We start from the raw sequence: 12,185 nt of genomic DNA, 5'->3' as shown, positions 1-12,185 counted from the left end.
TGGATAGCCCCAGACAGTTGATCTTGATCCAGCAAAGCATTTGGCATTTTCCCTTATAGACAAGACAGAAATGTGAGCTGGATTTAAAACTGAACAATTTTGATAAAGCTGAAGGAGAGCTCTATGAGGTTGTTCCAAAGCTCCATCCTGGCCCTGAGCTGCCTGGTATTGTCCAGAATCCCTTGAATGGAGGCAGGGAAGCTGCTCTCCACCCCGCAGATGGCTGCTGGCTGTGAGGGAGCTCCAATACAATGGGTGACTGAAGCAGATTCAAGGCAGCCTTGACAGATTGTGAAGTTGGGTTGAAACCAACAAGATGAAATTCACCAGGGATGAGTGCTAAATCCTGTGTTGAGATTGTGGAAAATTGGTTACATAAGAAGAAGACTGGGAAATCTGGTTAGGTGGAAATTTATGAGAAAAGAAAGAGGGAGGGAAGGGGAGAGGGAAAGAGAAGAAAGAAAGAGGAAGGAAGGGAGGGAGGGAGGGAGGGAGGGAGGAAGGAAGGAAGGAAGGAAGGAAGGAAGGAAGGAAGGAAGGAAGGAAGGAAGGAAGGAAAGAAGGAAAGGAGGAAGGAAGGGGGAGGAGGAGAGGGAAAAAAAGAATCTGGCATCACAAACTCACAAGGTCCCCTTAAGTCAGAAGAGCCAACCAGGGGACCCAACCAGGAGAGAAGCCTGCTGTCCTCTGGGCGACAAGGTCCTTGCTCTAGATATCCAGTCCCCTTTGGGGCACCACATTGTGAGAAGAAGTGAAAGCCAGGGAAAACCAAAAGAGGGATACCAGATTAGATGAGGATTTGGCCACCCAGGAGCTGAATGAGGATGACAACCAGAACCTGGAAAGAAAGCAAGCCTGGCTGGGCCTAGGTCAGGCTTTAAATGTGGGGTTCAGTGGCTGAGGAAGAAGGAAAAGACTGCCATTCAGGAACCAGAACCAGTGCGACCGAATGATGATTCTCAGTGAGAGGGAAAGGCCGCTCGCATCTCTAGAAGAAATTCCCAAGCATTATGACCGTCCAACAATGGATCTTATTACCTGAGCAGAGGTGAGCCTCCACCTCATCCTGGGCCAACACCAGCACCATCGATCGCGCCCTGCTCCTGTCAAGCATACGCTAGATCCTTTATATTGTTATCTCATTTAACCGTTGTTACAACAGCCCCACGAGGTAGAGATTATTACAATTCTCACTTGAAAGAAAGGCCCAGGACCAGAAGGCGAAGTAACTTGCTCTCAGCTCAAGAGGCAGAAGCTAGACTGGGACTGACCGATTCCGCACTGCGTGGGTGTTTGTGCCGACAGAACTGGGCAGTTCCTACACTTTCTGGAGGCACTCATGACCGTACTACTCTGTGAGTGTGTTGAAAGCAGTAGCCTTTCCTCCCTCCCAGATTTTGCACCAAATTTCGAGGGCTCTGGACCTCCAAGAAGCCGGGTGATTGGACCCTCTCCGTCGCACTCCCTTGCAGCTCGGGTATGGGGGCTGCAGGGTGGGCCGAGGGCGGGCAGGGCCGGCGGGCGGCGCGCGGAGCCGGGCGGTGAGGGGGCGGCGCCCCGAGGTCCGCGGGGTGGGGCGCCGCCTGCAGGGGGCGCTGGCGGCGGCTCCAGGCGGAGACAATCGCGCTGAGCGGCCGCCGCGGCCAGAGCGGGAGCCCGAGCGGCGCGGCGCGGCGCAGAGCCGGGGCTGAGCGGGGCCGGCCGAGCGGGGCCGGGCGGGAGCCATGGGCCGCTAGGGCCCGGCCGAGCCCCGCGATGCCGCCGCCGAGTGGCCCCAGCGTTCTCGCGCGGCTGCTGCCGCTGCTGGGGCTGCTGCTCGGCGGCGCCTCCCGGGCTCCCGGCAAGTCGCCGCCGGAGCCCCCCAGCCCGCAGGGTGAGTCTCGGCCAGGAGGGGCAGCGATCGCGGGCCTGCGCCCCCTCGATCGGGCCCCCGCCCGCCAGCCCCCTCTTCGCGGCGCTCGCGAATTGGGGGGTACTCTGTTCCCTGGGTTTGGGTGGGGGGAGCCCGGCGACTTCGGGTCGGCGCTTACCGGGGAGAGAAGGGAGGGAGACGGCGACTGCCGGGGCGGGGGTCTCGGGGAGACACAATGGGGAGAGCGGGGGTCCCCGGGCTCCGCGCCGCCGCCCCCTCTCGCCTTGTTTTTCTCTCTCCTGGTCCGCGAGGCGCTGCTGCCTGAGCCATTGTCTACCGAAGACACCCGCCCAGGGGCGGGCTGGGGCGGGCGCCCGCTCCGCAGCCCCCTGCGGGCTCCTAGCTCCCGACCCGGGCTGGGTGGGGGCGCGAGCATCGGCTGCCACCTTGGACCCGAACCGGGGCTGGGCGCCTGGAGCTGGGCTGGAAGGGGGGGGAGGGGAGGAGGGGGAGTGGGTGAGGCGGTGGGCGGACAGCCCCCGGCCGGCCCCCCCCGGGTTCAGAATTGGGGGTGTACTAAAGAAACGCTGTCAGCCCTTGAGGAGGGAGGGGCTGCACTTTGGGGGGGTCTGGAAAAAGGGGTACGTGGTGATTCCCAGCCAAAGCGCATGGCAGGGCTGTGGTGGCGGAGCCATGCTGAGCTGGCTAGCTGGCTGTGGGCTGTGCCGGCTGGGAGGGCAGGTGCCTGGGTCCCCGTCCAGCAGACCTCCGGCCACTCCTATCCCCAGCCCGTCCCCAGGTCACCCCCTCCTCATCTAACCTCTCCATAGCAGTGAAGGAGAGCCTCCCGGCGCCTCACGGGCCCAGGTGGGTGTGTGAGGTGGGGGTGGGGTGGGCTCCCGCAGTGGGAGAGGGTGGGAGAGCTAGACCATGACTCCCTACCGACGCCTGGCTTCTCGGGGGCCTCCGCCCACTCCAGCCCTGCGCCCACCTTCCAGCCTCCTGCCCCACCACCCCGGTTACTCTTCCCTCTATCGCCTCTGGGCCCCATCCCTGCCTGAAACCGTGCTCTCCACTCCTCATCTCTCCACCGAGGAGCTGACAGGAAAAGCGGGGGGGGGGGGGGGGGTGTCTGGTTGAGGGAAGTGGGGTCCGGATGAAGGGAGGGGGTCGGATTTCCTCCTGGAATGAGGCAGAGCTGAAGCTAGGAGAGGCGGATACAGTATGGAATGTCAGGCTTGAGAAATGGGGAAGGCTCACCTTCTGGCCTCAGTCTTCCCTGCTCTCTGCGGGAGGAGAGGATGCTTTGATGGGTAGGAAGGGGCCCTGGTTTCTCAAAAAGCCTTTCCTTCAAGTCCTATACCCCAGGGGAGGGGGCCCAGGGAATTAGCTGAAATAGAGCCAGGATAGGGGGCTCTCCCAGGCCACTGGCTGAGAGCCCAGGTTGAGAGGAAGGGGGAAAGAATCTGCTAGGCACCTGCCCACCCTGTATGGTTCCTTGGGCCCCCTCCCCTCTTCTGAGGCTTGGCCCTTGAACCCAAAGCATTCCTTCAAATGACCATATTCCAGACTCCTGGGTCCCCTCTTCCCAGCTGCTCCATCCAGTTGCTCCTAGCCTGGGTAGGGGTGGGGAGTAGCCAGGCCCCTCTAGCTTCTCAGAATTCCTCCTGGGTAGTGGTGGAGGAGGGGCAGGAAGATTGCCAGCTCCTGGGAAAACCAGAGAGTAGGAAAGAATCAAGTGTGTGCACCCACCCTGCCAAGTTGGGCTTTGGCCTGGGAGGGGTGAGGGAGGTGGGTTCAGGCGAACAGCTGGATGGGATGCCAGGGCCAGGCGTGGCGCTAGCCCTGGGGTTGGAAGCCTGAGATAAGACACCTGTCACTGTTGAGTGTCAGGCTCCACGCATGAGCCCCCCGTGACCTCCCCATGCCTTGCTGCCCTGAGCTTCAGGCTCTTTCTGTACCTGGACTCCCCTAGGTTTGTGTTCCCACCTGCCTCCGGGCCCTGCACTGAGGCCTCTGTACCTTTCTAGGCATGGACACCTACTTCCATTATTAGCAGCAAGGTAGGGGTGAGGCAGGTTCTTGAGGGAGGGGCCATGCTGAGTGGGAAGAGGTAGATGGTACTATGGATCAGAGAGGCTGCCTGGGGAATCCATGAGAACAACTCCAGGCCCGGTCCCTACCCAGTCACCCCATCTGAGCTCCGGACACCTGCTGGCCCATCCTGGCCAAGCTCTCCTGGGGCCAGGGGCAGAGGCGGCTGGACTTCCCAGCCCTCTCCACACAAGTTTCCCTTGGGCCTGAGTCGGCCCCCCCAGATCGCCTTCCCCCTTGCCAGGGCCCCAGCTCCCTGCCCATCTCCTGGGAGGAATGAGGGCGTTGCCATGGTGACTGACTTGTAGTTGACCAGCTGGGAGGGGGCGGGCAGTACTTGCAAGGGGGAGGGGTCAGGAGGTACTTGTTTGGGCTTAGGGGTTGGGGTGAGTCCCTAAATCTGAAAGGAAACAGGCTTGTGCAAAGGATTCTGGGAAGAGGATGAATAAGGGGGAAGACCATCTCCCGAGCGTCCCCTGCTCAGCTTTTTCTTCAGAACCCAAACTCTGACCCAGCCCCCTCCCCCCCCCCCCCCCCCGCAAACCCTTCTCATTGGCTGAATCCTGACCTCTCTCCTCTCCACCTGTAGACCCTCGGTCCTGGTCCTCCGCTTATTCCTCCTTTCTCAGCCCTCTTCCCTCTCCCCTCCCTGATGCCAGCCCCATGGGGTCCAGTGGTTAAGAATTTGCATCTAGGGGCAGACTCCCAGGTTTGGATCCCAGGCCTCCCCCTTAACTGCAGTACAAGTATCTAAACTCTTTGAGCCTCAGCTTCTTTATCTGTAAAATGGGCTTAAGAGCATATTTTATGGAGTCTAATACATCATTGACTATAAGATGCACCATTATTTCATGTGCCAGTAAGAAAAGAAAAAAATACTGCTAATCATGATGATGACATCATCAATTAGAGGCATAATCTGAGTTCAGAAATGTAAAAATGTGGAAAAGTGCATGTGTCAGACTTGCAATGTGGTAATAGCACCACCTGTCTGACAGGCTGATGTGGGGTTTAAATGAGGGCCCTATCCATGCTGACTCTTTTTTTTTTTTTTTAAGATTTTTTTATTTATTTATTTGAGAGAGAGAGCACATGAGAGGGGGGAGGGTCAGAGGGAGAAGCAGACTCCCTGCTGAGCAGGGAGCCAGATGCGGGACTCGATCCAGGGACTCCAGGATCATGACCTGAGCCGAAGGCAGTCGCTTAACCAACTGAGCCACCCAGGCGCCCCATGCTGATTCTTATAAAGCCTTGTCTAGCCTGGGCCCCCAAACCACTTCCAACCCATAGCCTCCTCCTCTGATCTCAGGACTCCCCCCCCCCCCCAGTTTTCTCCCCCCCACCTCACTCTCCTCACCCCATCTTGCCCACAGAGATCCTGATCAAGGTGCAGGTGTATGTGAGCGGGGAGCTGGTGCCCTTGGCCCGGGCCTCCGTGGATGTGTTTGGGAACCGGATGCTGCTGGCCGCGGGTACCACGGACTCAGAGGGTGTGGCCATACTGCCCCTCAGTTACCGCTTGGGCACCTGGGTGCTGGTCACTGCTGCCCGCCCTGGCTTCCTCACCAACTCTGTGCCCTGGCGTGTTGACAAGCTGCCCTGTGAGTGCAGGGGCAGGTGGAGGGGGGGGCAGCAGCTGACCCCATCAGCCCCTTCCCAAAATAGTCCTTGGGGGTGGAGGGGGCAGGCTTTCTAGCAGCTGCTGCCCGGGCTGGGGTACGCAGGGGGGGCTGAAGGAGGATGAAGTCACTGGGATTCAGATGGAGGGAGTGCCCTGGGGTTGGTGGGGGGTGGGGGGGAGCTTTCTCTGGAGCTGACAGATGGGCCACCCCTCCCACAGTGTACGCGTCAGTCAGCCTCTACTTGCTCCCGGAGCGGCCGGCCACCCTCATCCTCTATGAGGACCTGGTGCACATCCTTCTGGGCTCCCCTGGTAAGGCTCCTCTTCCCCCCCCCCCACCTCATGCCCGCTCCTCTTCCTTCCCCGTGACCTGGGTATAGAGAGCTCCGCTCTTCTATGTATTAGTGCTGGGTGCCCTTGAGCAAGTCACTTAACCTCTCTGAGCCTTAGTTTGTTCATCTGTAAGATGTGGATATTGATAGTATCTATATCATCAAAATGAAGTAAGGATTAAATATCAAGCATGCAAAAAACAGCGCAGAAGGTGGTCAATAAATGTTTATTGTTATTGGGGCTTCTCGTGGTTTCTATTCTCCCTCTACTCCTACCATTAGAATTCCTACTCCCTGCCACCTCTTTCATCAGTGGGTCTACACATACTTCTTGTGCGCCTACTGGGTGCCTGGCTATGTTAGAAGGCCATGAGAGGGTCATTCCATAGGAACTGAGCAACTCAAGGGCAAGGCGTGGAGCAGACCCACAGTGTCCACTCATGGCTTCAGTCTCACCCAACCAATCCTTCCTGTGGCACCTGTGCTGCGCCAGGCATTGTGGCCGGTGCTGGTGAACAATGGGAAGGTAGAGCAGACCCGCTCCCTGTCTTGTGGAGTTCACAGACAAGTAGGAAGACAGACAAACAGATCACTGCCAACCCTGAACTAATTACAAAGCAGGCAGAGCCGTGGAGTAGAGGGCAGTGGTCTTCAGCATTGAAACAACCCTAACCTGTGAGTGTAGCAGGGCAAGAGAATTTGGGAAGGGAGCTATGGGACCGTGTGAGCTCGAGAGTTAAAGGGGGAGCAAAGGCACCTTCACTGGAGAGGAATCCAGATGCAGGGGCAGAAGGGGACAGCGAGGGTGCAGGGGATGCACCAGACTGGGTCTGCAGGAGGGGCGCCTGGTGCAGCCTGGTTGATCTGGCTCGTACTAGGGAGCCACAGTGGGTTTTGGAGAGAGAGAATCCACCTCCCCAATTTATATTCTTAGCTTGAGCCCTTGTCTCCAAGGTACTTGTTTGCTCATCATCTCCCTGATCCTGAACCAGAGGCTTCTAAACTGTCTTTGGAGGTTTCTAAAATGCCAAGTGAGGGGGGCCTGGCTGTCTCAGTCGGTAGAGCATGCAACTTTTTTTTTTTTAAGATTTTATTTATTTGACAGAGAGAGACACAGCGAGAGAGGGAACACAAGCAGGGGGAGAGGGGGAGGGAGAAGCAGGGCCCCCGCTGATCAGGATGCTGATGTGGGGCTCGATCCCAGGACCCTGGGACCATGACCTGAGCCGAAGGCAGACGCCTAACGACTGAGCCACCCAGGCGCCCCTAGCATGCAACTCTTGATCTCATGAGTTCAAGCCCCACTTTGGGGCATGGAGCCTACTTTAAAAAATAGTAATAAAGAAATAATAAAATAAAATGCCAAATGATCCCTTTGTTGCCCCTGGCTTACGACCCTCCCATGGCGCCCACTGCTTTCAAAGTAAAGCCTAGAGTCCTTCACAAAGCTGAGTGCGCCCCGTGGGGCCTGCATGCCACTCAGTCACCTGTGTCCATGGACCAGCACGCTGCCTTGTGCCTCTGGGCCTTTCTATCATCTGTTCTGCTGGAGGTTCCTTTGCACCTTCTTTCCTGGTGGAGTCTTACTCATCCTGCAAGACTTCACAGGACCTTTCCTAGCTGGGGGGGCCAAGCGCCCTTTGCGCCCTGCTATTTTAATAGCAAGGGAGGAGGGAAAGGGGTTTAGAAGTTGGGCTGGCACCACACTTCCTGGGCTTCGGTCGGGCTCCAGGATTGTGACCTTGGGCAAGTCACTAAACTCCAGCCTCCATTTCTTCGTGTATACAACAGGGTTGATAATGAAAACACCTAGTTCAGGGGCTGTTGTACTAATTACAGGGGTTAACACAGGAAGCCTCAGAATAGTGTCCAGCTTAATAAATGTTAACAACTACAATACTGTATTGGAATTCTGTTTACAAGCCCCCTCCACCCCAAGACAGACAGACACACACACAAGCTAAGCTGTGTAATGCAGTAACCACTAGCAGCATGTGGTCACTTACATAAAAGTTCGTTAAGTTTTTGTGTTTTTTTTAAAGATTTTTTTATTTATTCACTTGACAGAGAGAGAGACAGCGAGAGCAGGAACACAAGCAGGGGGAGTGGGAGAGGGAGAAGCAGGCTTCCCGAGGAGCAGGGAGCCCCGTGCGGGGCTCGATCCCAGGACCCTGAGACCATGACCTGAGCCGAAGGCAGATGCTTAACGACTAAGCCACCCAGGCGCCCAAATTCATTAAGTTTTGAAAAATCAAAAATAAATCCAGTTTCTGAGTCACACCAGCCACCTTTCAAGTGCTTAACGGCCACGGGTAATAGTGGGTACTGTAATGGGCAGCAGAGAGAGAGAACATTTCCATCCAACACAGCAGAAAGTTCTAATGGGTACCAAAATGGACAGCCCTGCACAAGACTGTGAAGCTGAAGGCAGGGAACTGTGGACTGTGTCTCGTTCACCTTTGTATCCCCAGCACCTAACACAATGCCCGCCACACAGTAGGCAACAGTAATTGTTTGAGGACCCGAACCTCATCATTTTATAGGTTAATAAGGAAACGGTGTTTCAGAGAGAGCAAGTAACTTGCTCAGGGTCACACAGCCAGGACTAGATTTCAGGTCCAAGTCCTTTCCACGTTAACATTCTATGAATGCAGTTCTCTCCCCAAGTCACCACCCTCCCTGACCTTCCCAAGTGGCCTGACCCAGTGGCTCCCTGCTCCTCAAATACCTGCCTTCTGCTCTGGTCCCTGGGGAAGCCTGTCCCCGGCCAAGCCACAGCGGCCCCCCTCTCCATCCAGGCGCCCGCTCCCAGCCCTGGGTGCAGTTCCAGCGCCGCGCCGCCCGCCTGCCCGTCAGCTCCACCTACAGCCAGCTCTGGGCCTCGCTCACACCTGCCAGCACCCAGCAGGAAATGCGCGCTTTCCCTACCTTCCTGGGCACTGAGGCCTCCAGCTCAGGTACGCTGGGGGTCCAGCATGGAAGGGACGTTCCCCCCCCCCCCACCACCAGGATTTAGCCCTGAGCCCGTGTCTCCTTCCCCCCCAGGCAACGGCTCCTGGCTAGAGCTGATACCCTGGGCTGCTGTGAGCGTGCACCTGCTGACGGGTAACGGGACAGAAGTGCCACTCTCGGGCCCCATTCACCTGTCCCTGCCTGTGCCCTCAGAGCCTCGTGCCCTCACTGCAGGCACCAGCATTCCAGCTTGGAGGTTCGACCCCAAGAGTGGTGAGTGCTTCAAGCGGCTGCAGCTGCTGGAGTTTGGGGAAAGCAAGTGGGTCTTAGATGGGGGGTGGGGGGTTCATTGGGTTTCATGAAACTCCTGCCTCTCCCAGGGCTGTGGGTACGCAACGGCACTGGTGTGATCCGGAAGGAAGGCCGGCAGCTCTACTGGACCTTCGTCTGCCCCCAGCTGGGGTACTGGGCAGCTGCCATGGCTTCCCCCACCGCTGGTGAGAGACAGGGGGACAGCCCGCGACTGGGAGCAGTGGGGGAAGGGGAGGCTGGGAGTGTGGACTCCTGAAGGGCAGGAAGGGCAGCCACGCCTGGAAAGCTAAGCCCTTGCCTGGCACAGGACTGGTCACCATCACATCGGGCATCCAGGACATTGGCACCTACCACACCATCTTCCTGCTCACCATCCTGGCAGCCCTGGCCCTGCTGGTGCTCATTCTGTTGTGTCTGCTCATCTATTACTGCCGGTGAGTGCCTCCCACGCGGCCAACCCCGCTCACCCCCTGCAGACTGAGGCCTGCCCTCTGCCCGCTGTGGCGCTGGGCTCTGCGGCCCCAAAGAAGCATAAAGTACAATTGTGGTCTTCAAGGCACTGACAGGAAAGGGCAGCAAATGCACCCGTGAGACTGGTGGCTGACGAGAAGTAGGGGGAGAGGAGGCAGGACCTACGGGCCAGGCCCCTCCAGGGGACCCCAGGCTGGACGTGCTCCTCCTACGAGCGAAGGAGCGCAGCCCCCCTCGGGGCACCCAAACGGGCTCAGCTGCCGGCTGGCCCTCCCACAGACACTCAAGCTCTTTCCACAGACCTCTCCCCAACCTCTCTTCCGATCCCAGGCATTCTCCCCACCCCTCCAAACAGCTTCCATTCCTCATCTTGCCACTGCGGGGTTAGGGAGCTGCTCAGGCCCCCCACGCTTTCCTGAGGTCCCGGTCGCTTCCCCCCCCCAACACCTTCCAGGAGGCGCTGCCTGAAGCCCAGACAACAGCACCGCAAGCTGCAGCTGTCCGGGCCCGCTGACGGTAACAAACGAGACCAGGCCACCTCGATGTCCCAGCTCCACCTCATATGTGGGGGACCCTTGGAGCCCGCCCCGTCGGGGGACCCTGAGGCCCCGCCCCCAGGCCCCCTGCACTCCGCCTTCTCCAGCTCCCGGGACTTGGCCGCCTCCCGGGACGACTTCTTCCGCGCCAAGCCGCGCTCGGCCAGCCGTCCGGCCGCCGAGCCTGGGGGCGCCCGCGGGGGCGAGGGCGCGGGGCTCAAGGGCGCCCGCTCCGTCGAGGGTCCCGGCGGGCTGGAGCCCGGCCTGGAGGAGTACCGGCGGGGGGCCTCGGCGACCCCGGCCTTCCTGCAGGAGCCGCCCTCGCCGCCGCCGCCCTTCGAGCACTACCTGGGCCACAAGGGGGCGGCCGAGAGCAAGCCCCCCGACTTCCTGCTGTCGCAGTCGGTGGACCAGCTGGCGCGGCCGCCGTCGCTCAGCCAGGCCGGGCAGCTCATCTTCTGCGGCTCCATCGACCACCTCAAGGACAGTGTCTACCGCAACGTCATGCCCACCCTGGTGATCCCCGCGCACTACGTGCGCCTCGGCGGCGAGGCGGGCGCCGCGGGGGCGGGCGACGAGCCAGCCCCGCCCGAGAGCACGGGCCCCGGCCCCGCGCGCCCTTTCCCCCCGGCCGACCCCCAGCGCCCGCTGATGCAGGGCCACTCGGGCGCGGGCGGCGAGGGCGGCGGCGGCGGCGGCGGCGAGGGCTGGGGGGGCGGGCGCTCGGCGCCGGTCAGCGGCTCGGTCACCATCCCGGTGCTGTTCAACGAGTCTACCATGGCGCAGCTCAACGGGGAGCTGCAGGCGCTGACCGAGAAGAAGCTGCTCGAACTGGGCGTGAAGCCTCACCCGCGCGCCTGGTTCGTGTCCCTGGACGGGCGCTCCAACTCGCAAGTGCGCCACTCCTACATCGACCTGCAGGCGGGCGGGGGCGGCCGCAGCACCGACGCCAGCCTGGACTCGGGCGTCGACGTGCACGAGGCGCGGCCCGCGCGCCGGCGGCCCCTGCGCGAGGAGCGGGAGCGCGCCCCGCCGGCCGCCCCGCCGCCGCCCCCGCCGCCCCCGCCGCCCGCGCCCCCGCGCCTGGCGCTCAGCGAGGACACGGAGCCGAGCAGCAGCGAGAGCCGCACGGGCCTCTGCTCCCCCGAGGACAACTCGCTGACGCCGCTGCTGGACGAAGTGGCGGCGCCCGAGGGCCGGGCGGCCACGGTACCCCGGGGTCGGGGCCGCAGCCGCGGGGACAGTTCCCGCAGCAGCGCTAGCGAGCTGCGGCGCGACTCGCTCACCAGCCCGGAGGACGAGCTGGGGGCGGAGGTGGGCGACGAGGCGGGCGACAAGAAGAGCCCGTGGCAGCGGCGGGAGGAGCGGCCGCTTATGGTGTTCAACGTCAAGTAGCGCCCCCGCCCGGCCTGGCACCGCCCCCCCGTCGGCCCCCGCCCCCAGGGTGCGCGCGCCCCGGGGAGCAGCGGGGGCCCGCGCTCTTACCCTCCCGGCCCCCCCCCCGCCCCCGCCCCCGCCTCCGCCTCCGCCTCCGCCTCCGCCTGGAGAGGGGCCCAGGGGCCTGCGGAGCTGTCCGGTGTTATGTGCTGGGTAATGTCTCGGGAGGGAGCCGTGAGGGACCCGTGTCGGCCTCCGAGAGGGAGGTGGGAGGGGTCCAGACCCCCACTGGGAGGGGCTGGGGAAGGAGGGCTGGGGGTGGGGGGAAGCAGTGCCTCTGTAAACGCGGCTGTACATAGAAAGATCTATCGTGGGAAAGCAGGAGGGGCGACTGGGCCTCAGCTGCTAGTGTGAGGGCTGGGAAGGGAGGGGGCCTTCTCTGGGGACCCCGCCCGGGAGGGGAGGGGGTGCTGCTTGCTGACTAGCCCACCTCTGGTGGCTGGGGCGGCTCTGGGGACTAGGGGATCATGTGATGGGATTGCTGTGGGCAACAGCAAATATAAAACTGGTGAGATTAACTCCGCGTGTGTCTTTCTGTGGGGTTGGGGAATGTGGACACTGGATGGGGGCCCTTGCTC

The 12,185-nt window shown here is 60.8% G+C and overlaps 1 protein-coding gene across 3 annotated transcripts; it reads left to right on the top strand.

Moving 5' to 3' along the window:
- The first annotated feature begins 583 nt into the window (after positions 1–583).
- Positions 584–12,125, top strand: FAM171A2 (family with sequence similarity 171 member A2). Of its 3 annotated transcripts, none has more exons than XM_078065813.1 (8): positions 584–1,048; positions 5,320–5,547; positions 5,787–5,879; positions 8,656–8,856; positions 8,945–9,124; positions 9,232–9,348; positions 9,471–9,597; positions 10,089–12,125. In XM_078065813.1, the coding sequence occupies exons 2-8, from the start codon at positions 5,403–5,405 to the stop codon at positions 11,563–11,565; spliced, it is 2,340 nt and encodes a 779-aa protein (XP_077921939.1). In that variant the 5' UTR covers positions 584–1,048; positions 5,320–5,402; the 3' UTR covers positions 11,566–12,125. The 3 variants fall into 3 exon arrangements, with proteins under 3 accessions (XP_077921939.1, XP_077921938.1, XP_035927129.2); XM_078065812.1 differs by lacking the exon at positions 584–1,048 and adding an exon at positions 1,640–1,873; XM_036071236.2 differs by lacking the exon at positions 584–1,048 and adding an exon at positions 1,641–1,873 and having other exon boundaries at positions 8,698–8,856.
- The last annotated feature ends 60 nt before the right edge of the window (positions 12,126–12,185 follow it).

This window comes from Halichoerus grypus, chromosome 2 (genome assembly GCF_964656455.1).
Source record: "Halichoerus grypus chromosome 2, mHalGry1.hap1.1, whole genome shotgun sequence".
Classification (NCBI taxonomy): Eukaryota; Metazoa; Chordata; class Mammalia; order Carnivora; family Phocidae; genus Halichoerus; species Halichoerus grypus.
The sequence above is the reverse complement of the archived record's forward strand: the minus strand, read 5'-3'. Positions and strand labels throughout refer to the sequence as shown.

Excerpts from the sequence above, each read along its gene's own strand:
- FAM171A2 (XM_078065812.1), top strand. The coding sequence starts at position 1,756 with ATGCCGCCGCCGAGTGGCCCCAGCGTTCTCGCGCGGCTGCTGCCGCTG. Across the intron at positions 9,125-9,231 it reads GAGGTTCGACCCCAAGAGTG|GGCTGTGGGTACGCAACGGC; the intron begins GTGAGTGCTTCA and ends TGCCTCTCCCAG. Across the intron at positions 9,598-10,088 it reads CTGCTCATCTATTACTGCCG|GAGGCGCTGCCTGAAGCCCA; the intron begins GTGAGTGCCTCC and ends AACACCTTCCAG.